Below are 26,909 nucleotides of genomic sequence, written 5' to 3'. Positions count from 1 at the left end.
TCAAACTTGTTAGTATTAGGAAACTTATCAGGGAAGAAGTAACGCCTATCCAGGGCCCCGATCCACACATTCGTAACGTTACGACCTGTCGCAGCTCTATAGTTAATCATAGACGTGCGAATGTCGTAGCGCTAAAAACGCTCTGTGGATCGGGACCAAGGCTGTCTAAAGTACAGATGTCTACCACCAGACAGTTCAAGAATGAATTCGCGGCATTATACATCAAGGGGTTTTGTTTTAAGTTCACTACACCCAGGCCATATGATGCAAGACCTAAAACCATGACCTGACCTTGCAGGTCAGTGATGATCTTCATGTGTAGAGCTGGATACAGAGCGCAGCTGGAGCCCCAATTCTCCCTCTTCACGATGTTGAAGATGTCTTGCTGGAGGCGATGGATGCAGCGTCGGAGATCGCTCGGTCCTAGACTTCTATGACTGCATAGTGACGGGGTATATGCACTGGGGAAAAGGTTTCTTCTTGAATGTCTGGTTTGGACATTTGGTAAAGCTGTGATCTGCAATAATCTGATTATATGAGCAATAACGTGACATGTTAAATACCATTATACATATATACCAAATCAGTTAAGTATATCAATGATAAGGGTGGTATGGCAACCAAGGCTGTTGAGTATATCAATGAATGGAAACCAAAGTCGATAAGTATATCATCGTTAAGGATAGTATGGCAACCAAGGCTGTTAAGTATATCATCGTTTAGGGTAGTATGGCAACCAAGGCTGTTAAGTATATCATCGTTAAGGGTAGTATGGCAACAAGAACATTCAGTATATCAATGCTAATGGTGGTATGTAAACCAATACAGCTGAGTTATATCAACGTTAAGTCTGACATGGCCAGCAAGGCCGTTGAGTATATCAATGTTAAGGGCGATATTGGAATCCCTGGTGGTTGAAAATACCAATGTTAAGGGTGATATGACAGCCAAGGCAGCTGCATCTATCAATGTTAGGGTATGGTTCTATTAAACGTGGCACTGATCAGATATCACAACCTGGCATCGTACAGGTGGTCAAAGAGGATGTGGAGGAAGTACATCAGTGGCCGTGGTGACGAAGTCGACTCAGTTCAATATGTCACAGATGATGGCGCCGCTCGTGACCAAGGTGGATCACTATTCATCACATGTCAATGTCGCCGGTTTGATGCCCTTGAATGACGTTGTGTACAGCATACCTGGGACTAGGATGCTCGGCACATGGCGGAAACACGACACCCAGGCACTGCGGCTTATCACGGGTCTTGTTTACCCTTCCACTTAGCAGAATAGTACGGCGGTTGAACCTTCAGTATGGAAAATGGTGTCATTCCCTTTTGGCATTGTACGTCTACCTGGGCGCTTTTGTTGTCTACAACACAGTATGCGTCTTTTGTGTGCGCGTGTGTGTGCATGTGCGTGTACGTGCGTGAATGTTTGTGTAACAGGGGAGGGAGAGGCATGGGACCGCTCATAATTAATCCGCTTATATCCCGAGGTAAACACATGTGTATGAATGAACGTTTGTACTTTAGTCCGGATTCTTAGTGATATGTACCATGGATCATGGATCATGGATCATGAATACCCACAAATACTGACTCCAATCCCATGATTTATCCCCTTAATGCCGTGCGTCAGGCAGTGTGACTATATTTTACACAGATATTTTTATTTGACGGAGGAACCTTATCTATAAGTATATGCAACAGTTACGTATAATGATATATGTGTCAGTTCAAGTAGATCCTTATATCTTGCAACTAGCTGCATAGTGCAGACATGACAGGTTGCTAGGTCCGCCCTTAAAGGTATAACGTCAGAATTTATAGCGACTATTTTTATCTATATATTTTGATGAAGAAAAGTTCAAATTTATGAATATAAATATGATAAATCTTTAATCTCCAACAGCGTGTATGTGCACACGGATATTCACAAGCTCCCTGCAGCGATGCACACGTTCTGCATTACTTAATCATGTATGTTACTCATAGCGCCATGTGTTGACCTGGAGCTTGCTACTTACGATATTAGGCCGCCTTATTTCTGCACTTGCAACACTGGAAACATTCTTATAAGATCAATAATTCGAAAATATGATTGATTAGTTGCCAAGCAGTACTAGACATTTGTTTAATACATCTCATTCGGCGAACAAGTTAAATCGTTTCGGAACTAAAGAGCCTGGCGAAAATATGTTTACGAAGCAAATATAAATCAGTACTTCCATTTTAATGATTTGGCACAGCTGGCATGTCACGTGACTGCAAGGCGTAAGTACCCGGATGACTGAGTGGCACATAATCTTGACACAGTGCCAACTGATAGGAGAAATCTACGCACCTTAAATACCCACATAAATCACACTTACTGAAGGTAAATCTCAGAGGTAATAACGTTGTATTGATGTCATTATATTTACGAGAGATTTACTGTCGACATACAGTGTGTCTGCACTAAACGGGCAGCGTGGAATGCTGGGCCTTGAGTGTGTTTACTTGCGATAACAGTATTTTGTGTCTTACACTACTTCATCATAACGGGGCGGTGGGGTGGCCTAGTGGTTAAAGCGTTCGCTCGTCACGCCGAAGACCCGGGTTCGATTCCCCACATGGGTACAATGTGTGAAGCCCATTTCTGGTGTCCCCCGCCGTGATATTGCTGGAATATTGCTAAAAAGCGGCGTAAAACCATATTCACTCACTAACTTCATCAGAATATATTTGTGAAGATACTACTCCATTCAGTGTCTGAAATATCTACATTATATGCATAATATTATCAGGAAAGAATTTCATAAATATCCTGTCAAAATATCAGGAGATATTCAGTAAAAATGTGTAACAAGTATTGATGTTATATATCTTTAAAGGAATAAATAGTTTAGCAATGGATTAGGAACATCCGACTGAGATGTGTACTAGTCGTTGAGAGTCACATGACCATAGATTTTGCTAGATGATTGGCCAAATCGCCGCCCTGTCCTTCACGTCTACCATGAAAAGTCAAACTCGTTAATATCGCGTTAATACACTTCTTTTCTCAAGACAATCCCGGAATTGACGAGGCATAGTCCTAATGAAGCATCCAATGTCGACTTGGTCCATACCATCTTCAGGGTAGCGTAGGTTCGTTGAGAGTGGTCGGTGGTTGTTGTCGATGGGTAACAAATCTGGACTGAGTGATAGCCTAGTAAGGTGGATATTTCCTACTGATGGAGGTACTCAGTAACAATACGAGCCCGGTGTGGTCTTACGTTGTAATGTTGAAACATAAAACGACGTCCATGTCGGCGCGCATCTGGTACCACATGCTTCCGGGGCGGTTGGTAGTGTAGTGGTTAAAGCGTTCGCTCGTCGCACCGAAGACACGGGTTCCCTCCCTGTGAAGGAAGTCCAAAGTACACCTGGATTCATCCGAAAACATAACGTTAGTCCAACGACGCTTGGTCCAGCGCTGTGCTTTTGGCACCAACGACGTCTTGCAGTAACGTGACGGCCCGTCACACGTGGAATACCACGTGGACGTCGGGCACGTTTCACTGTACACTTCGATTGTTACCCCCACCATGTTCACGGGCACATCATGAAAACCCTTGCATAAGTTCTACCTACGAAGGTCATGTGACGTTGTGAATGAAGTAATTATTTTGTAAATTCACATACAATGACACAACTTGGCTTGTAAATAATATCACCTCAAAATGAAATACCCCCTATTTTGTTAATAATATTACATATATAACCACAAAGATATTCTACTCCAGGGCCTAGATTTTCGAAGCTCTCTTAGCGCTAAGATAGTCGTAAGTTAATGTTAATGTATGGCACTTACGACTATCTTAGCTCTAAGAGAGCTTCGAAAATCTAAGCCCTGAACTTAACATCCGTGTGGGAGCGCAGTGGTTACAGCAGTAACCGGGTTCGAATCCATACATTGATACAGATTATGGTACGCCGTCGCGATATGAAATGCGCATCACGCCGAAAACCAGGTTCGATTCCCTGCGTGGGTACTGGCGATGGAGCCTTTTTCTGATGTCATCTGTCGACATAGTGCTGAAACGTTGCAATACCTTCTCACTCACTCACTTACTCAACATTACAATATATTCTTTCACACTCACTCACATATCTTGTATATTTATTGTTGTTGCTTCTACCAAACTGTATATCGATATATATGTCTGTAACTCCAGGTTCCTCTCTGTCCACACTTTACAAACTATTCTGTTTAAGCTTGCACCTGTTCGAACACGCTCTACGCCATATTTATATTTTGACATCACGATCGCGTTTATTTAACCTTCATACAGTGCGACAAGCGATTGTTTTCGGGATTATCATGACCGGACAGTGTGTCACCAGATTAATATAGAACCTGATGACAGCTTGAGAGTGTGGGTAAGGAGGGAAGGGGGTGTTATCGGGGAGACAACAAACATTGAAGGCTATCAATATAGGGCGAGGCTGAGGAGATTAATCCGCAGCAAACCTCCTTTGCTCGGTCGCGTAGTCGAGATCGCGTCATTCCCTTTGACGTTTGCTTAGAAAACCTGGATTTGAGTTCGGAAGATAATTGTGTTTGGATTCTGTTGCTGGTCAGGAATGTGTACAATCTGTAGAAAGTGATACATTGTGTTTCTTCAATGCGGAACACAAGTCTGTTTTAACGAAGAGAGCCACCTGTTCCGTTCACCTTCATATTGTTATAAGGATATCCAGTTTTAATACCAATCGACCGGAGGCCAGTCTTGTAGAAGAGTAGTTGTAAGGAAACAGTATCACCACGTCCTGGGGGCGGTGTCGGGTACTGCTGCTGCCACTGCCGCCGCTCGTCAGTTCTACCCATCAATAAGGTGAGATTCCATTTACAGCCAAGGCGTGTCTAGTGGGACTCGTGTCTCTGGAAGGACGGACCCGTATATTCCGGGCAGCACGGATCCGTATGTTCCCAATTGTACAAAATATTGCAACGGCTCTGTAGCTCACCTATATATGTACTCAGCAGTTTGTAATAGCAACAAAGATATTAAAGTCAGATGAGCTGAAATGTGGATTGAAATGTTGAAATGTTCTTTTGTAGTAAAGGGTTGATTGTCCTGATGCTGTGAAGGTAACTGCTAGACGTTGTTAATAGCGTTTATGTTGAACACAAAAAGGGATAGGAACCGCCGTGTTAAATATGTATTTGTTTACAAGATTTCTTTTCCAGCAGACAATAGCGATATAGACGATATAGAAAGTGAGATGTAGAGAGTGAGATAATTTAATAGAAATACCGAGTGTGTGACGTAGAGAGTGAGATAACTACAGTATATATGAGACACTGAGATTGTGACGAAGAGAGTGAGATAACTACAGTATATATGAGACACTGAGATTGTGATGTAGAGAGAGATAACTGAGTAGAAATAACGAGTGTGTGATATAGAGATTAAGATAACTAAGCATGAGACACCGAGATTGTGATGTAGAGATTAAGATAACTAAGCATGAGACACCGAGATTGTGATGTAGAGATTAAGATAACTAAGCATGAGACACCGAGATTGTGATGTAGAGATTAAGATAACTAAATATGAGGCACCGAGATTGTGATGTAGAGATTAAGATAACTAAAAATATGAGGCACCGAGATTGTGATGTAGAGATTAAGATAACTAAGCATGAGACACCGAGATTGTGATGTAGAGATTGCGATAACTAAGCATGAGACACCGATATTGTGATTTAGAGATTAAGATAACTAAATATGAGGCACCGAGATTGTGATGTAGAGATTAAGATAACTAAATATGAGGCACCGAGATTGTGATGTAGAGATTAAGATAACTAAATATGAGGCACCGAGATTGTGATGTAGAGATTAAGATAACTAAATATGAGACACCGAGATTGTGATGTAGAGATTAAGATAACTAAGCATGAGACACCGAGATTGTGATGTAGAGATTAAGATAACTAAATGAGACACCGAGATTGTGATGTAGAGATTAAGATAACTAAATATGAGGCACCGAGATTGTGATGTAGAATTAAGATAACTAAATGAGGCACCGAGATTGTGATGTAGAGATTAAGATAACTAAACCGATCAGGCACCTAAGAGATTGTGATGTAGAGATTAAGATAACTAAGCATGAGACACCGAGATTGTGATGTAGAGATTAAGATAACTAAATATGAGGCACCGAGATTGTGATGTAGAGATTAAGATAACTAAGCATGAGACACCGAGATTGTGATGTAGAGATTAGATTAAGATAACTAAATATCAGGCACCGAGAGATTGTGATTGTGATAGAGATTAAGATAACTAAATATGAGACACCGAGATTGTGATTGTAGAGATTAAGATAACTAAATATGAGACACCGAGATTAAGATGATGTAGAGATTAAGATAACTAAGAGACACCGAGATTGTGATTAATAACTAAATATGAGACACCGAGATTGTGATGTAGAGATTAAGATAACTAAATATGAGACACCGAGATTGTGATGTAGAGATTAAGATAACTAAGCATGAGACACCGAGATTGTGATGTAGAGATTAAGATAACTAAATATGAGACACCGAGATTGTGATGTAGAGATTAAGATAACTAAGCATGAGACACCGAGATTGTGATGTAGAGATTAAGATAACTAAATATGAGACACCGAGATTGTGATGTAGAGATTAAGATAACTAAATATGAGACACCGAGATTGTGATGTAGAGATTAAGATAACTAAATATGAGACACTGAGATTGTGATGTAGAGATTAAGATTAAGATAACTAAATATGAGAGAGATTAAGATAACACCGAGATTGTGATGTAGAGATTAAGATAACTAAATATGAGACACCGAGATTGTGATGTAGAGATTAAGATAACTAAATATGAGACACCGAGTTGTGATGTAGAGATTAAAGATAACAAATATGAGGATTTGTGATGTAGAGATTAAGATAACTAAATATGAGACACCGAGATTGTAATGTAGAGATTAAGATAACTAAATATGAGATTGTGATGTAGAGATTAAGATAACACCGAGATTGTGATGTAGAGATTAAGATAACTAAATATGAGACACCGAGATTGTGATGTAGAGATTAAGATAACTAAATATGAGACACCGAGATTGTGATGTAGAGATTAAGATAACTAAATATGAGACACCGAGATTGTGATGTAGAGATTAAGATAACTAAATATGAGACACCGAGATTGTGATGTAGAGATTAAGATAACTAAATATGAGACACCGAGATTGTGATGTAGAGATTAAGATGTAGAGATTAAGATAACTAAATATGAGACACCGAGATTGTGATGTAGAGATTAAGATAACTAAATATGAGACACTGAGATTGTGATGTAGAGATTAAGATAACTAAATATGAGAGATTAAGACCTAAATATGAGACACTGAGATTGTGATGTAGAGATTAAGATAACTAAATATGAGACACTGAGATTGTGATGTAGAGATTAAGATAACTAAATATGAGACACTGAGATTGTGATGTAGAGATTAAGATAACTAAATATGAGACACTGAGATTGTGATGTAGAGATTAAGATAACTAAATATGAGGCACTGATTGTATTGTGATGTAGAGATTAAGATAACTAAATATGAGACACCGAGATTGTGATGTAGAGATTAAGATAACTAAATATGAGACACCGAGATTGTGATGTAGAGAGTGACATAACTAAGTATGAGATGCCAAGTGAGACTGTCGCGTTATTTGATACCCGGATGTGAGATACCAAGAATGACACCTTGAGAGACACTCGGTATGAGATTCCAAAAGTGAGACACCGAGAGATTGTGTCTGAACGTGAGAAGCTGAGAGCTGGAAGATCCCAGCTCATATATTTTGCACATCCTCGTGTTTCAAATCCTGTCAACGGAGCATGCTTTATCCGCGTCCGTACACTATTAACCGAATCATATTACAAGTCACATGCTCGGGCCGCTACTTCCTCTGGCTGCCTGAGACATTATCTCCTGAACTCACCAGCCACCAACAAAATGACGCTAAATGTGCAACACTTATCAGACTACTGCAGCATCACGCCAAATCTACGATATTCTATCCGCCTGTTGCCACTACAAGGCATGCCATATTTACAGCATTACATCGGCCTATAAAAACGTGTCGCTATATCTACGAGGGTAGATCTGCGCTGCAATGCAAGGCAAGGGGTTATATGCTTCGCAAAATAATTTAAAGAACATACGATTCTTACTTGTCAGATAAACTTTAAGTTAAATGAAAGAATATTTTCTCCAGCTTCTTAAGGGTTGTACAAAGGGGAACACCAGGTGCCCACTATCTCCTTCTCCCAGTCAGGGTTAACATCGTTACGAACATGTTGGTGGTAAGGCCCTGCGAGAAGAAATTGGAGTAATACGTAATATTTACTAATATATACAGTGTTACCGTGGAGCCACGTGGAAGTCATTTGTATTTTCAGTTGATATGGAGGTTTCACCAAACCATGCTACAAATATCTATCGTAATAGGCATGTAATATTGTAACATAATTTACCATTGCACTAAGACTGGACAAAGGGAGCAAACTCTTGAAAATTGGATTACATCAGAATCGTCAAAACCTTTCCGAACTGAATACAGCAGAAAAGGCATAAGGCTCCAAAAAGGGGCGGTAGGGGAGCTTAGTGGTTAAAGCGTCCGCTCGTCAAGCCGAAGACACGTGGTCGATTCCCTATATGGGTACAATGTGTGAAGCCAATTTCTGGGGTCCCCTCGTGACATTGCTGGAATATTGCTAAAAGCGGCGTAAAACTAAACTCACTCACTAAGGTTGTGACATCCGTATCAAATATGTCACCATCAAATCACCATTGTTGCTTGTTGTATTTCCGGCACGGTTTGTAAGACACTCCATGTCTTCACTGCATGCTATGATATGAAATGGGTGGCGACTTTCTGAACTAACACTTCCACTACATCAATTTAATGGCAGTCGCCATTTGCCCTAATGTTGACACTCGTCTTATTTCGAGCTTCTCTGCGTGTTTCATTTTACATAAATTCAAACACCGTTATGTCGAACACTGCTTTGTCGAACGCACGGTTATCGCGAAGGAAAAGCTGTCCCTCAGCGTATTATCAATACGTAATTGTGCGGTTGTGTCGAATCTCGGGTAACTCGACGTATTTACTCAGGACCCTTGAACATCGACTCAAGGGTGTTTGAATATTATAACACCACTATTTTGAATGCACCGCACATTCCATACCGTCATGAAAAATACTTCTCCCGTCCTCGGTAGATATCTTAGATACGACTTGACCTTTTCAAGATATTTGACTGATCGAAAACTTAAGTACTTTAGGCTTCCATGACATTTAACAGGTGACTTTTGCTGTTAGAAATATGGGCGTTTATTGACCACAAACAATGTCAGAATGGAATCTATACTTCGTATACACGTTTACGCTACGTGGTAAATACATATGACTGACTGACTGACTGAGTTTGGTTTTACGCCGCTTTTAGCAATATTCCAGCAACATTACTGCGGGGGACACCAGAAATGGGCTTCACACATTGTGCCCTTGTGGGGATTCGAACCCGGGTCTTCGGCGTGACGAGCCAACGCTTTAACCATTAGGCTACCCAACCGCCCAAATTCATATGAAGTTGCTAAGACACATTCTATAACGTTCCTGCAAGGATGTTCTCATTGCAGATGCTTTTGTTGGGAGTGTTCCTCCAAGATAGTGAGTGATGTTCTTCTCGTGGGTGTTCCTGTCAGGGATATTCCTGTAGGGGATGTTTCTGTAAGGGGTGTTTCTGTAAGGGGTGTCCCAGTCATGGATGTTTTTTGTGAGGGCTGTTCCAGTCAGGGGTGTTCCTGTAAGGGGTGTTCCAGTCAGGGGTGTTCCTGTAAGGGGTGTCCCAGTCCCTGTAAGGGGTGTTCCAGTCCCTGTAAGGGGTGTTCCAATCAGGGGTGTTCCTGTAAGGGGTGTCCCAGTCCCTGTAAGGGGTGTTCCAATCAGGGGTGTTCCATTCGGGTGTGTCCCTTAAAGGCTTAAGTAAAGGCTTAACTGTTGTTTCCCCGATATTGGTCACCTTACAAGACGAATGCAGCTCTGCCTTGAATATACACTGATCCCATATTAGTTTATATGATATATCTTCAGTCCAAACACTATAGATTTCATTAGATGATCCCGCTCATGGCTTAGGGGGGGGCGAACCGACACGCCTTTGACTCCCTATGCATTGTATTACAGGCCCATGGGTTGATACACACATCAGTGTATATTTATGAGATACATGTTTACCTGATTCGCCAGACCTCAAGATTCTTAATCTCTGACATGTGTCCACAAACCTGACAAGGAAGAATAAACACAAGGAAGGTGTTCGTCTATTCTCTAGGAGGTGTTCAAATTAAGAAAGGTACAAACATTTACTGAGTCTCCAGGCGATCACGCTGTAAGGGCTATAATCAAACTAATATTTGACTATAAGCTTAATTGTTGATCGAGGCGCAGGTGATGTCATGGTAAACCCAGTAAACTGATCACACCAGGAAAACTGTAACAGAAATACTAATAAATAAATCACTGCCGGGCGAAAGAAATTATACATCCATGTTTCATGGAGACTAGAAATGAAAGAACCAAGACATGGTTATTCCATGATGAAGTACTGGATACTGTTTTGAGCCTTCAGTTTGCAACGATTTGGTCAAATCCGAGTTTTGAGTGTATACTTTCATTTTCAGTTCATTATGAGTGAGTGAGCGAGCGAGAGAGTTGGGTTTTACACCGCTTTTAGCTATATTAAAGCAATATCACACCAGAAATGGGCATCACACATTGTACCCATGTGGGGAATCGAACCCGGGCCTTCTGATCACGGTTACCTTAGCTGCTTCTAAAGACATCGACAATGTTATCTCCCTCGTGTCGGACGGAGATGCACGTATTGACCACGGCGAAATGATTTACTGGGAACGTTGTCCTTACCTTCCTCGTGACGACACTGTGTTTGTTTTTTTCCTCATTGTCTTGTAAATGATATCTCCATCATGCTCTTACATTACAAGGGCGGTGGGGTAGCCTAGTGGTTAAAGCGTTGGCTCGTCACGCCGAAGACCCGGGTTCGAATCCCCACATGGGTGCAATGTGTGAAGCCCATTTCTGGTGTCCCCCGCCGTGATTTTGCTGGAATATTGCTAAAAGCGGCGTAAAACCAAACTCAGTCAGTCAGTCAGTCCTTTTCATTCCATCATTTCATGAAACATCACCACCTCCCATTTCATGTCTTGGTATTGCTTGTTGTCCATTGTATTATGGATACTATAGGCTCAGGTGTATTACAACAATAGTATTATATAGTAAATACTATAGGCTCAGGTGTGTTACAACAATAGTATTATATAGTAAATACTATAGGCTCAGGTGTATTACAACAATAGTATTATATAGTAAATACTATAGGCTCAGATGTGTTACAACAATAGTATTATATAGTAAATACTATAGGCTCAGGTGTGTTACAACAATAGTATTATATAGTAAATACTATAGGCTCAGGTGTGTTACAACAATAGTATTATATAGTAAATACTATAGGCTCAGGTGTGTTACAAATACTATAGGCTCAGGTGTGTTACAACAATAGTATTATATAGTAAATACTATAGGCTCAGGTGTGTTACAACAATAGTATTATATAGTAAATACTATAGGCTCAGGTGTGTTACAACAATAGTATTATATAGTAAATACTATAGGCTCAGGTGTGTTACAACAATAGTATTATATAGTAAACAATACTATATAGGCTCAGGTGTAAAGTATTATATAGTAAATACTATAGGCTCAGGTGTGTTACAACAATAGTATTATATAGTAAATACTATAGGCTCAGGTGTATTACAACAATAGTATTATATAGTAAATACTATAGGCTCAGGTGTGTTACAATGGTACATATAGTAAATACAACAATAGTATTATATAGTAAATACTATATAGTAAATCTATAGGCTCAGGTGTGTTACAACAATAGTATTATATAGTAAATACTATATAGGCTCAGGTGTGTTTACAACAATAGTATTATATAGTAAATACTATAGGCTCAGGTGTGTTACAACAATAGTATTATATAGTAAATACTATAGGCTCAGGTGTGTTACAACAATAGTATTATATAGTAAATACTATAGGCTCAGGTGTGTTACAACAATAGTATTATATAGTAAATACTATAGGCTCAGGTGTGTTACAACAATAGTATTATATAGTAAATACTATAGGCTCAGGTGTGTTACAACAATAGTATTATATAGTAAATACTATAGGCTCAGGTGTGTTACAACAATAGTATTATATAGTAAATACTATAGGCTCAGGTGTGTATTACAACAATGGTATTATATAGTAAATACTATAGGCTCAGGTGTGTTACAACAATAGTGTAAATACTATAGGCTCAGGTGTACAACAATAGTATTATATAGTAAATACTATAGGCTCAGGTGTGTTACAACAATAGTATTATATAGTAAATACTATAGGCTCAGGTGTGTTACAACAATAGTATTATATAGTAAATACTATAGGCTCAGGTGTGTTACAACAATAGTATTATATAGTAAATACTATAGGCTCAGGTGTGTTACAACAATAGTATTATATAGTAAATACTATAGGCTCAGGTGTATTACAACAATAGTATTATATAGTAAATACTATAGGCTCAATAGTATTATATAGTGTTACAATCAATGTGTATTATAGTATTATATAGTAAATACTATAGGCTCAGGTGTGTTACAACAATAGTATTATATAGTAAACAATTCTCGGGGTTATATTTCATGCCACTGAAAGATTGTGTCCCGTTACCCCGACCGCCTAACTGCCTCAATTTACGTCCGTACATTAATGCTCCACTTCATGAGAGAGACCATAAATTGACGCATGTGCAGTCACGTCACGAGAGTTGGTTTCAAGGAAAGATTATAATGTTTATGCTTTGTGTGAAATACTGTAATCTCCTTTCTACGTGCAAGGACGTTGTTGGATAGAGCTGGAAGGTAGAGGAGATACCACGTCGTGCATATCAGGATACAATTATTTATTGCATCATGTCGTGAGAGATATGATTCGGGAGCTGATAGTGCGTGCGGTGTTAACGTTACAGAGTGGGTGGTATTCTCTCATATAGATTAATATTGAACAGCCCACGGCCGGTTTGGTATTGCACAGATGCATGCAGCATAGTGTGTTGAACGTGGTGATGTGTACCATCTTCTTCTCAGATGTTAAGTGAGTGAGTATAGTTTTATGCCGCATTTAGAGCAGTATCCCAGCACGGGATGCGAGAACTTCACACATTATACCCATGTAGGGAACCGAACCAGGGTCCTAGGCCCGACGAGCGAACGCTTCAACGATTAGGCTACCCCACCGCCCCTCTAATTTAAGTGAAAATGTATGTGTTATATTGTACACAATGGTATATGCGATGGTGTTCTATTGGCTGTAGTATTGTGTAGAGTAGCAATGTGATGATACTAACTAAGGTTTTGGTAACCCGTAAATATCCTGGGTCTAGATTTTCGAAGCTCTCTTAGCGCTAAGATAGTCGTAAGTGCCATACATTAACGTTAACTTACGACTATCTTAGCGCTAAGAGAGCTTCGAAAATCTAGGCCAAGGTTACAATTGGTTTTCAGAAACCCATGCTTGTCGTAAGAGGTGACTAACGAGATCGGATGGTCAGGGTCTCTGACGTGGTTAACACATGTCACAGCTACGTATATCGATGCTCATGCAGTTGATCACTGGATTGTCTGGTCCAGACGCGATTATTTGCAGACCGCAGCTGGAATATTGCTGAGTGCGGCGTTAAACACCAAACAAGCAAGCATTTTTAACCCCAGGGATTAATAGAGATCAAGGTGTATACCTCCCTAGTGCCTGGAACATCACAAAAGCCACACCACACTCGCCTCTATTGTCACTTAAGTATGTCACTCTGCTGTGTTCATATCCCTTTGTTTGTGTCAACTGGCTTTACCTTATCCCCATTATCATTATTTTATAACTTCTTTTGTGTCTGTCCTCACTGATTGATTGTATCTAGATGTACATCTCTGGTTTCCTGTAAATCTGGTATATATACTCATGCCAATAATGGTTGTCACCCCTTCAATTTTTTAATTGGAGTGGGTGTGTAATGAAATGGGTGTGGGGGGGGGGTAGGGAGGGGTGACAACCATTATTGGCATGAGTATATATATACATATATATATTATGTTTTCTACACCTGTCTTTATCACCTGACGAAGGGGCAAGACGTAGACGAGAATCGTCGCGTTATACAATAAAGAAGACGTTGCCATCCATATACTCGTCTTATATAAGCATTTGTAAGCTCTGAGCAGTATCCCCGTTATATAACGGCATGTCAGATTTACGCGGGAGGAAGGAAACAGGTGTCAGGCGTTTATCGCTTTGGTGAAACCTACGTGACGATTATAGAGCTTACAAACCATGAAACAATAAACAGCGTGAATCTAGGATTCGAACTCACGTTGTAGTCACGTGTAAGGCAAGCAACTCTGCATGACGCGCCGAAGACAGCTTGGTCACCCATGACTCTTACAAGAACTGTATACTCGTACATACGAACATATCGGTTATGGTTTTAGTCATTTACAAATTAAAACAAACAATATTTTTGAGGTTGGACTTTCTCTTCACCTCAGTACACTACTGATTATGATTGTAATTAGAAGCATGATATTGGGCAGGATGTCTGAAAACTGACCAATAAACATTGCAGTAGTTAATAAAATAACCCCTCTGTAAGGGTTAGGAGGCTCTGATAGCCATGTCGTCCAACTGGCTCTGCAGACTTACGTCCCTTTGGCGGGTCAGGATGCAGCAATCATTATGTTATATCCCGAATTCGCTCTGATTATGGGTGCTTCAAGACTTATGTTGGATGTTAATCTATGGTTAACCTATGCTAACATACCTTAAACATGATATCACGCAAGTGCATCTCAAAGTGCCATTCACCACGTGTACTCCATCAGTAATACACAGCTTTACTTGTTTCCGTGAGTATATGTGCAGATAACAGTGTCCATGTACGACTCTTAGCAATGACCCTCTCAAGTCGAACTGTCACTTCTCCCGACAACGCCCTTGTTCGTGATAAATATCTTATCTATGTTCGTGAGGTCGAGATTTGTGTTTTTGCTGCATGTGTAATGTCAGAGCAGACAGTCGACAAATATAAAACACATGTAAATTGTTTTGTTGACGTGGGCATGTTAACGCAGGTAACCCAGACATACAGTCTTCACATCATGCAATTGTTGTGTTTGACCCTCTGGTAAAAGCGTTGGTTTTCAAACCGACTGAAGGGGTTCGATTCACGAAATGGCTGCAGTGAGTAAAGCCTGTTCCTTTTGCCAACTGTTGTCGTCAGTTTACGAATTGAATGATAATAACCCAACATTTAAACTGGTGTACATTACAGACGTGTTCGCCATATGGATTAAGTCATGCTTGTAGTCTTTCGCCAACACCTGCTGTCAGCAAATGAATTTTAGTATTTTTCATTTGATTATACATTTTCTCCTCTTTCTTGCCTATTGCGTACAGTGGTATATGTTCGGCAGATACCAGAGACTGATTATTGTGTGACGTTGACCATTTTACGTATAATTTTACTAAACTGCGTGAACATGAAACACGTCAACAGAACAAAGCAAACATTACCATATTATTCAAAATGTCTTTCCGGAAAACCTGGTTCCAACGCCAGTATCCATTCATGAAATTTTCATTGCTATTTTGCCTGTTACGCCAGTTGGTATCTATTTTGGCAGATAATAAATATGTTTTTATATCTATTGATTTAGAGTAAATCAGTGCAAAATGCAGTTCTAACCTGCACTGTTATCAATATGAGGTGGCACCGGGTGCCTGCTATTGTACCCCGGGCGTAATATCCCATTATACAGATCACCGTCGGGGTAGGCTGAATGCATTAATCACAGCACAGCGGGGCAACGCCATTCAACACGGAATACAAATAGGTCCACGGCTCTCATTAGCATGCGTTCCCACGGTGCCAATGTAACTTAAGTTCACAGGTAATAGTGAGTGAGTGAGTGAGTTGGGTGATGAGTGAGTGAGGTAATGGATGGTGTAAGTTCATTAAAATGGTAATTTTTAAACAAGGCAGCATATACAGTGAAAGTAATGTTGCATTTCATAATTATTCGTGGAATCGATGGAATCGAACTGGGTGTTTCAGATTGTGATTGACCACACCCTGTAATATCCACACGATGAAATCTACTTGAAGTAGGTCTAAGTATTAGTTGAGGAGTCTGTTTATATCTACCTGGAGTAAGTCCTACTATTTGTCAATGTCTGCCTGGGGTAACTTTAAGTTTAAGTCTACTTGAGGTAAATCTAAATTTCTAGGCTACCTGAGGTAAATCTAAGCCTTTGTGCAAGTCCAAGTCTGAGTCTACCTGAAGCAAATCTAAAGTCTCTTTCTCTCCCCCCCCCCCCCGCCTTTCTCTCTCTCTCAATCTTCTCTCTCAATCTCTCTCTCAATCTCTCTCTCTCTCTCTCTTTCTCTCTCAATCTCTCTCTTTCTCTCAATCTCTCTCTTCTCTCTCTCTCTCTCTCTCTCTCTCTCTTCTCTCTCAATCTCTCTCTCTCTCTCTCTCTCTCAATCTCTCTCTCTCACAATCGCTCTCTCTTTCTCTCTCAATCTCTCTCTCTTTCTCTCTCTCTCAATCTCTTTCTCTCGCTCTCAATCTCTTTCTCTCTCAATCTCTCTCTTCTCTCTCAATCTCTCTCTCTCTCAATCTCTTTCTCTCAATATCTCTCTCTCTTTCTCTCTCTCTCAATCTCTTTCTCTCACAATCTCTCTCTCTCTTTCTCTCTCAATCTCTTTCTCTCTCTCTCTCTCAATCTCTCACTCGCTCTGTGTTCTGTTTTCTGTTTTATTGGGAAGAAGAGTGGTGTTGAACTATCGCACCTGCGTTCTCGTTGTAAACATATCCATGCAGTAGGTTAGAACTAACGCATTGCTTACAAACCAGACGGGGAAGGGGGAGTTTGGGGTCGTTTGCCTGCTGGTGGTATCGGTAACATTCTTCAGTCACTAAACTGTTGTAGTATCAAGCTGTCGGGGTGGGCCTCGCTGGCAGACCGATATCGCCATTATGTTTATCGCCATGATTATTTACATACGACTTTTTGTTTTAGCCAGTTCACATAGTTTCATTGCAGCTTGTATGAAACTGTTTTGTGCACTGGTATGTTCTGAAGAAGGGAGTTGATGTCAAATTCTAGGATGTGTAGTTGTGTAGTTGTAATTCAACACATTGTTCATAAAACCATAAGACAAATATAACTATACAGGCGTACATGTGGTGGTCTAATGTATACAGGTGTAGATGTGGTGGTCTAATGTATACAGGTGTAGATGTGGTGGTCTAATGTATACAGGTGTAGATGTGGTGGTCTAATGGATACAGGTGTAGATGTGGGAGTCTAATGTTTACAGGTGTAGATATGGGGGTCTAATTTGTACAGGTGTAGATGTGGTGGTCTAATGTATACAGGTGTAGATGTGGTGGTCTAATGGATACAGGTGTAGATGTGGGAGTCTAATGTATACAGGTGTAGATGTGGTGGTCTAATGTATACAGGTGTAGATGTGGGAGTCTAATGTATACAGGTGTAGATGTGGTGGTCTAATGTATACAGGTGTAGATGTGGGAGTCTAATGTTTACAGGTGTAGATGTGGTGGTCTAATGTATACAGGTGTAGATGTGGTGGTCTAATGTTTACAGGTGTAGATGTGGTGGTCTAATGTTTACAGGTGTAGATGTGGTGGTCTAATGTATACAGGTGTAGATGTGGTGGTCTAATGGATACAGGTGTAGATGTGGGAGTCTAATGTATACAGGTGTAGATGTGGTGATCTAATGTATACAGGTGTAGATGTGAGGGTCTAATGTATACAGGAGTAGATGTGGGAGTCTAATTTATACAGGTGTAGATGTGGTGGTTTAATTTATACAGGAGTAGATGTGGTGGTCTAATTTATACAGGAGTAGATGTGGTGGTCTAATTTATACAGGTGTAGATGTGGTTGTCTAATTTATACAGGAGTAGACGGGTGTGATCCAGTACGTGTGTCAGATGTTTGGGATTGTGTAATTTGCAGAACAGCGGATGGAGTGCTCTTTACTTCCCTGTAATTCTACTCTGCACACGGTAGGGTGTAGTTGTAGTGGTCCGTTGGATTGTGTTCTTACTGAGGCGAGGCCTTCGGTTAGGCGATAGTACGTGCCCTGTTATAGACACTGACTGTTGTGTAACCAGGAATGATTACCATGGCAACACTGACTGTCTGATCACGGTTACCTTAGCTGCTTCTAAAGACATTGACAATGTTATCTCCCTCGTGTCGGACGGAGATGCACGTATTGACCACGGCCTTCCTCGTGACGACACTGTGTTTGTTTTTATCCTCATTATCTTGTAAATGATATCTCAATCATGCTCTTACATTAAATTGTCTCTCTGTTTGATATGTATCCCACCATGATAAGTTATCACTCCATATTTCGAGGTTTATATTAAAAGTGCAATAATTATCCAATTTTTAGTTTGCTGTTTGGTACGAATGGTCATTTGAAAAAAAACCCCAAAATAAATTTATAAAGTATCTGAATATCTGGGGTTTTATAAATAAAAATCAAAAGCTATCAGCCAATTATTACCTATGATCGGTGGTTAGATATCTTACGAGTAAACGTAAACGTTATTTAAGACGAATTTACTTTCAACGGATTCGCTAATATTACAAAGAAGACATGGGGCAGAGATTATTGTAGTAGTTTTATTGAGACACGTCTTTCTCTAATACTTTTAACAGTGTTGTCATGAAGGTAAAAGTGATAATGCTCCAAAACAGTGTTTAACCAGGTTCACCAGGACGCTGGGTATCTGGGTAAAACTCCCTGATGCAGAAGCCCGTGACAAGAGTGTAAACTATTGTAAATTACATCAAAGACATTTCTAACAAATATTCTATATTACTATGATCACGGTCAACAGTTTCTGCGATACATCTTTGCATGTCTAAAGCTCGTGATAACACACTTGACTGTCGGACTCTAAACTTGTCTTGCACCCAAGGCCTATCTTATCTTATCATCTTATTCAACCAGTTATACCATACTGCACTGGTGTTGCAATTACCGCCGCTAAATTAGATTCAAATATTTACTTTGTAGTTTATTTTGTCTCTTATTATTTCTACGGCTTGCCACGGAGGAATGTACTGTATATACCTGAACAGGAGTTTGTAGCATACAGAGATACTGTATTAACAACACATTACAACAACATGGTATATGTAGTGTCACAATATGGATATATCTGACACATATTACGACTTTAAGTAGTGTCACAATATAGATATTTCAGACACATATTGCGGGTATATGTAGTGTCACAAAATGGATATTTCAGACACATATTACTGTTATATGCAGTGTCACAATCTGGATATTTCAGACACATATTACGAGTATATGTAGTGTCACAATATGGATATTTCAGACACATATTACTGTTATATGCAGTGTCACAATCTGGATATTTCAGACACATATTACGAGTATATGCAGTGTCAGAATATGGATATTTCAGACACATATTACTGTTATATGCAGTGTCACAATCTGGATTTCATTTCAGTGTCACAATCTGGACAGACACATATTACGGGTAGTAGAATATGGATAGTTCAGTCACACAGATTACTGTTATATGGATATTTCAGACACATATTACGAGTATATGTAGTGTCAGAATATGGATATTTCAGACACATATTACGAGTATATGCAGTGTCAGAATATGGATATTTCAGACACATATTACTGTTATATGCAGTGTCACAATCTGGATATTTCAGACACATATTACGGGTATATGTAGTGTCACAATCTGGATATTTCAGACACATATTACGAGTATATGCAGTGTCACAATATGGATATTTCAGACACATATTACTGTTATATGCAGTGTCACAATCTGGATATTTCAGACACATATTACGAGTATATGCAGTGTCAGAATATGGATATTTCAGACACATATTACGAGTGTATGTAGTGTCACAAAACAGATGTTTCAGACACATATTAATGGTATATTAGTGTCAGAATAAAGATATTTCAGACACTTATTACGATTATATGTATTGTCACAATATGGATATTTCAGACACTTATTACGAGTATATGTGGTGTCACAATATGGATATTTCAGACACATTTTACGAGGATATGTAGTGTCACAAAATAGATATTTCAGACACATATTACTGGTATATGTAGTGTCACAATCTGGATGTTTCAGACACATGTTACGAGTATATGTAGTGTCACAAAATTATTTCAGACACATTTTAGTATCGGTGTCAGAATATGTTGTTATGTAGTGTCATAATATGGATATTTCAGACACATATTACGGGTTATGTTGTTTGACAATATGGATATTTCAGACAATTATAGACATTATAGACATTTCAGACACACATTACGGGTATATGTAATGTGACAATTATAGATATTTCAGACAAAAAATACGAGTATATGTAGTGTCACAATCATAGATATTTCAGACACACATTACGGGTATACGTCGTCTGACAATATAGATATTTCAGACACATATTACGGGTATATATGTTCTTTGACCATATGGATATTTCAGACACACATTATGAGTATATATATAGTGAGACAATTATAGACATTTCAGACCTACATTACGGGTATATGAAGTGTCACAATATGAATATTTCAGACACACATTATTTGTATATGTAATGTCACAATGTAGATATTTCAGACACACATTACGTGTATATGAAGGTAGGGTTGTGTCAAATATAGAATAAACCAAACGATGCACCAAACATATTATTCTGACACATTAAGATCGTCTTAAGGTAGACAGTATATTTATTAAAATATAGTTTTAGCACGAAGGAACTACATTCAGGTCCCAGCAGAACAGCACTGGAGTACTGTAGGGTGGGTCGCTAAGTTACTTCCTCAACCCGAGGTGCAGGTCATGCGGTAGATATGCAGATTATGGGGGAATGTCAGGCAGGTGTGTCGATATCAACCCGCCAGTGTCTTGGCAATGACGTTAGCATATCGCAATGACCTGGCGAACCCGGACGTGATCGCACACCTGTAGGCTGTAACTCCGCCACTAAACAGGCGACTATATTCGCCTGCTGTCAAGTTCCGGGATACCTGAATACCATGATCACATCTTTACTGGAGTACACGTGAGCAATATCAACTTTCATTGGTACCATTAGAGTTCACGACGGAATATCTATTTTACTTGTAGTAAGTGATTACATAACCGAGACTTGTCAATGTCTAGTACGTGTTATGATTGAATACTTCTTAACGGTAAGTCAACACTGATTCAATCATTCTTAGAGTGAAATACGTGTTAGCACTGTTTGATCTTTGTACATGATCTCTCTGTATAAACAACATATAATGATAATTTGGGCCCAAAACAGAAGTGGTTTTACATTTCTTGTTGACACACATTCAAATCCATGCCTTGGCTTATCAGAGACGGTTTTGATAAAACGTGTGTGACGTGAAAGAAACATATTATGTCACCTATTGGGAGAGTTTCTGACAAGGCGTTCGTTGTATCAATTTTCTATTTCAAGTTGTATGTTATACACGGATATGACTCAGAAGTCCCTTTCTTGCCTTGTGCTGATCGAAGTCTGAGCAGGTAGGAAAGGAGGTTAAGTGGCTCAAGCTGGTGTTATCTCTGGTGTCAAATAGTACTTTCAAACTTGCTATATCTTGTACACGAAAAGGAAAATAATTGTTAGATCTTTCTGATCTTTCCTTGCGGACACCGGGTGTCATTTTCGTCATGTGTTTCCCTTGCGTCCAATGAAATCCGTTTGGCGAATACTCGAGACTGGTTATTCTCTGGCCTTGACATTATCAATCCATACAACTTCAGATTTGTCATAATTGATATTTATACCTGAAATATCTCAAAAAAGATTTAGAGTATCAACTTAAGATTCAAATGAAGTCCTTGAGTCATCTAAGATGAATTCTGTGTCATCTGCATACTGAGTGAGAAGATATTCCTCATTACCAAATTTGATGCCTCTGATGTTCGGATGTTTTCTTACTAACCCAGGCAAGATTTCCACACAAAGAATAAAGATGTATGGCGATAAGGGATCACCCTGTCTACAACCTCTTTGAATGGAGAACCAAGATGATAATGAACCATTTATGACAAGACAAGATTTCATATCATTATACATGACATTGATCCTTTTCTTAAAGTCATCACTAATATTAAAAAACGACAGCGTTCTATCTATGAATAACCACGAGACGGAATCGAAAGCCAGGAACTTCCTTTGATTCTGTATGCCTCATGATATCATAGAGAAGTCTTATATCATGTCCAGAATATCGTCATGAATCCTGTTCGATCAGTACTCATCAATTTGGGAAGAACTTTCTTTAACCGCCTCCTGATACGTTAGTACCATGGTTCCATGTTAGTTTTGATAACTCTGTGTTTAGGGAGATGCATTAGGAAATGTGGAGAAATAGATTTCATCTAATCAGTGAAGATACTAGTACAGAATGTTAATGGTTCATTCGATTACAGTGTTTGTAGCATAACACATAGATTTGTAAACTAACAGGAGTTGTAGACAATACAAATGTAAAGGTTAAACATACTTTCCCTATTTCTCAGAGTGAGTGAGTTTAGTTTCACATAGCTTTTAGCAATATTCAAGCAATATCACGGCGGGGGACACCCAAAAATAGGCTTCACACATTGTACCCATGTGTAGAATCGAACCCGGGTCTTCAGCGTGGCGAGCGAACGCTTTAACCACTAGGCTACCCAACCGTCCCCCATTTCTCAGAAATCTCTGACAAAGGCAGAGTCGATTATACGTTTCCATCTGCATCATGACAATTTGTTTATGGCTCACTATCAACATGTGATTTATGCATTGCTTTAACTCGTAAAAATTCATATATACTCAACAAGAACTTTTGTTAATTGTCGCATGACACATTCTTGAGTCTCTGTAGAGAGAACACCCTCGATCGCATTGAAATCAGGGGTGGAAATAACTTTAAAATTGCTAGTGTACTCTGGTACAGTGGCACATGTAAAATCACTTGCCCTGATAATTTTTCCACTATACCGGCCGATTTTCTTCTTGATTTTTTAAATAAACAACATAATTAACATTGGAATATCAACTGGACACCGGAACAGTGTGATATACAGATTTGCTTGCCCGACAGAAAAAAACACTGGACTCGGGCGTCGGGCAATGGGTTATTTCCACTCCTGTGAAATGTTGACCGTTTGTACAGCGATGTCTTGTGTCTAGCTCAGATGGGCAAATCGCTAGAAGGGATTGTGCTATTTGACAAGCATGACCTTCAGAGACAATGAAACATTAGTTAGGGCGTTCACGTCAGCATTCCCATTCCTTTGTATAAACATTGTATCGGGTACATTAGCGCGCACACACGTCTCGCTACGTTTGATGTCATAAAGAACAAAGAACAGGTGTAATAAATATGTAGCTTAGTATGGAAATCATTCAGTATACATGTAATTGCTACATACATTTGAGTACTTTTTGTGTGGCTTCTGTGTTATAGTTTAATGGTTCAGTGTAGTCACTAAACTGGAGAACCCGTTCAGTCATACTACGTACAAGTTTATTTTGTCTTCACAGAGAGTATGTTCTGTTTTGAAATCAGAATAAACTTGATTTAACTTCAATAGAACGCATATGGTATATATAGCATGCAAATAGTTAAATATGGTTAACGCTGCAGTTACAAAGTGCTTGGTTTCATTTCTTTCAGCAATATTCCAGCATGGCGGGGACAATAGTTCAATTGTACCCATTTTCTGACTTTTCGGCGTGCCGGGCGAGTTACAAGATGTCCGATGCAATTCCCATTTCAACTTGTACCAGCTTGTTCCCGCATGTTCTCAGGTATATATTTGACTTACCTTTGAATGTGTTTGTGACCTGTGGAAAAGGATACACTCACCTTTTCGACACCATCTTGTATCATGAATATTGTTATACAAAAACGCAAGTTCATGATATAGTCGAATGAGCTTGTCACTTTTATTTATCATAATTTTTCAAACTTCTTCAAGAACAGAATAATCATAAACAGAAAAATGAAAGGGAAAGTTTCGTGAAACATTCGGTCATTAGCGACAAAAAACAATAGCTTGTGTCAGAGATTGCTTGAGATTCCGTGATTTGACACCTTTTAATTCCACCCGTGAAGACCCGGGTGAGAATTGGTCTTCAGCAACCCATGCTTGTCGTAAGATTGGGTGGTCAGGCTCGCTGACTTGGTACACAGATGTCATCGAATCCCAATTGCGTAGATCGATACTCATGTTGTTGATCACCGGATTGTCTGGTCCAGACTCGATTATTTACAGACCGCTGTCATATAGCTGGAATATTGCTGAGTATGGCGTTAAACATCAAAGAAACAAACACCAAACCTTCAAATTCCAATTGAAACCGGTTCCAAATTTTAAATGAGAGGTATCAGATCTATAGTTAGACCACCTCAAGTTCAAAACAAAGATGTATCTCTTAATCCGATTATCGCTGGCAACAAGAAAGCAGATACTATAATGTCGGGCTAACATTTAATAGAAGTCTTGATAGACCGTTGTATTTATCTTGCTGTATATTTTATTATGGAGACATTGCTTTTTTAATCAGTGTTTATCATTTCCTGTTAAATATGATGCATGTGAATATCTTACAGTGATACAGACAACATTCTCGCCGCAGTCAACTGATATGAGCATATCCTACGGAAGCGAGTAACGGTACATTCTGAGATGGAGTTGCCATGGTTCCTCCTCTTCATGACCCTAACCTTTACAGGTAAGAATTACAGATGATCCTGCAGCTGCAGGGATGGTATGACTTTGTAATGTGTGTGGGGCTTTCAGCATTGACACAAGCTGCATATAAGAGATGAGTATTTGTCTGACTGATCACGTTATCGTGTATCATTGGCAACATTTTTGAGATTCGCCGTTTGAGGCTAACTTTGTGGAGCTTGGTTCTCAGATCAGTCGACGCCTGTACTCTTCTAGTCGAGTCTGTACTCTTGTCGTCGAGCCGAACTTTGTGGAGCTTGGCTTCTAGATCAGTCGAGCCAGTCGAGCCGAACTTCGTACTCTTCTAGTCGTCAAGCATGTAGCCGAACTTTGTGGAGCTTGGCTCTAGATCAGTCGAGCCTGTACTCTTGTCGTGGGTCGAGCCTAACTTTGTGGAGCTTGGCTCTAGATCAGTCGAGCCTGTACTCTTGTCGTGGGACGAGCCTAACTTTGTGGAGCTTGGCTCTAGATCAGTCGAGCCTGTACTCTTTGTCGGGTACGAGCCGAACTTTGTGGAGCTTGGCTCTAGATCAGTCGAGCCTGGGTCGAGCCTCTTTGGAGCTGGCTCTGGATCAGTCGAGCCTGTACTCTTGTCGGGGTCGAGCCTAACTTGGGAGCTTGGCTCTAGATCAGTCGAGCCTGTACTCTTGTGGAGCTTGGGACGAGTACTCTTGTCGTGGGTCGAGCCTGAATGAGATTGATCTTTAACATTTTGGGTTTGAGACAGACCTGTGAAATTTTGTGAACGTATTGGCCACAGCACGAAGACTGCTGCCAGTTTTAAACATGCAAATAACTTTTAACGGTTCTCAGAGATGAATCGAAATCAGGAATAACACCCTACGTACTTGTGTTACACTACTGCTTGCGACACCTGCAAACTATTCTGTGTGTTTTGGTGTTAAGTTTTACAGACATGAACATTCTTCTTTGAGTGGCATTTTAGTAGCTGACAAACTTTATGGATAACAACTTCTTTTTTCGTGAGTGCGACGTTTCAGTACAGATTCGGTTCAAGAATCCATATCGAAACGTAATAAATAAGTTGTTATCCATAAAGTTTGTCTATAATGAACATTCTTGCACAGGATGTTTGTCGTCAACACTTATCTTTGTTTTAATACTTGTTATTGACATGTATATTTCACACTCCCCTACATCTTTAGGAGTATACCCCCTGATTCAGAGCAAAACTAATGCATAAAAGTTGTAATTGTCATAAATGTACTGTATGTTCCGTCCAGCGCAGTTGTTATTTATGGAACATTCTTAAATATAAAATTTTAGTGCAAACGAATATCCAGTCTTTACTATCCTTTTTTGGTGTAAACGGACAAAGTGCCGTGACATTGTATGAATGGATAATTGAAAGTCAGTGATGGCAGAAGGTGTCTGAGAAAGCTTAAGAATGTCCTGCATTCCAGGAAGTATTCGTCATTCACGCAAGTTACATAAGAACAGTACCCTTGAAGATCCGGTTATTGTTATTCAGTAACCCATGCATGTCGTAAGAGGTGAATAACTGGATCGGGTGGTCAGACTCGCTGACATGGTTGACACGGTCAACAATTGTCCCAATTGTGTAGATCGATGCTCATGCTGTTGATCACTGGATTGTCTGGCCCAGACTCGATTATTAATTTTACAAACTGCCATATACCTGGAATATTGCTGAGTTCGGCGGAAAACTAAACACACTCACTACTTAAGAACAGTAAGTTTTTTTATAGCCTGAACTGCCCACATCATTCAAACAATGACGACTGTGACCATTAATGCATTAATCCATTCTCTTCATTT

General features: G+C 39.6%; 1 protein-coding gene across 4 annotated transcripts in view; it reads left to right on the top strand.

The window, feature by feature from the left end:
- The first annotated feature begins 4,472 nt into the window (after window positions 1-4,472).
- Window positions 4,473-26,909, top strand: part of LOC124290624 (cadherin-23-like) — a 49,085-nt gene continuing 26,648 nt past the window's right edge. The window contains exons 1-2 of one of the 4 annotated variants that reach the window (XM_046727391.1): window positions 4,473-4,861; window positions 24,989-25,110. In XM_046727391.1, coding sequence (XP_046583347.1) covers window positions 25,065-25,110 — 46 coding nt within the window. In that variant the 5' untranslated portion in view covers window positions 4,473-4,861; window positions 24,989-25,064. Of the gene's footprint in view, window positions 4,862-13,195; window positions 13,335-21,279; window positions 21,433-24,988; window positions 25,111-26,909 lie in introns of those variants that run through there. The other 3 variants (XM_046727393.1, XM_046727394.1, XM_046727392.1) reach the window with 3 other exon arrangements.

This window comes from Haliotis rubra, unplaced genomic scaffold (assembly GCF_003918875.1).
Source record: "Haliotis rubra isolate DU_JTF1 unplaced genomic scaffold, ASM391887v1 Scf47, whole genome shotgun sequence".
Lineage (NCBI taxonomy): Eukaryota > Metazoa > Mollusca > Gastropoda > Lepetellida > Haliotidae > Haliotis > Haliotis rubra.
The sequence above is the reverse complement of the archived record's forward strand: the minus strand, read 5'-3'. Positions and strand labels throughout refer to the sequence as shown.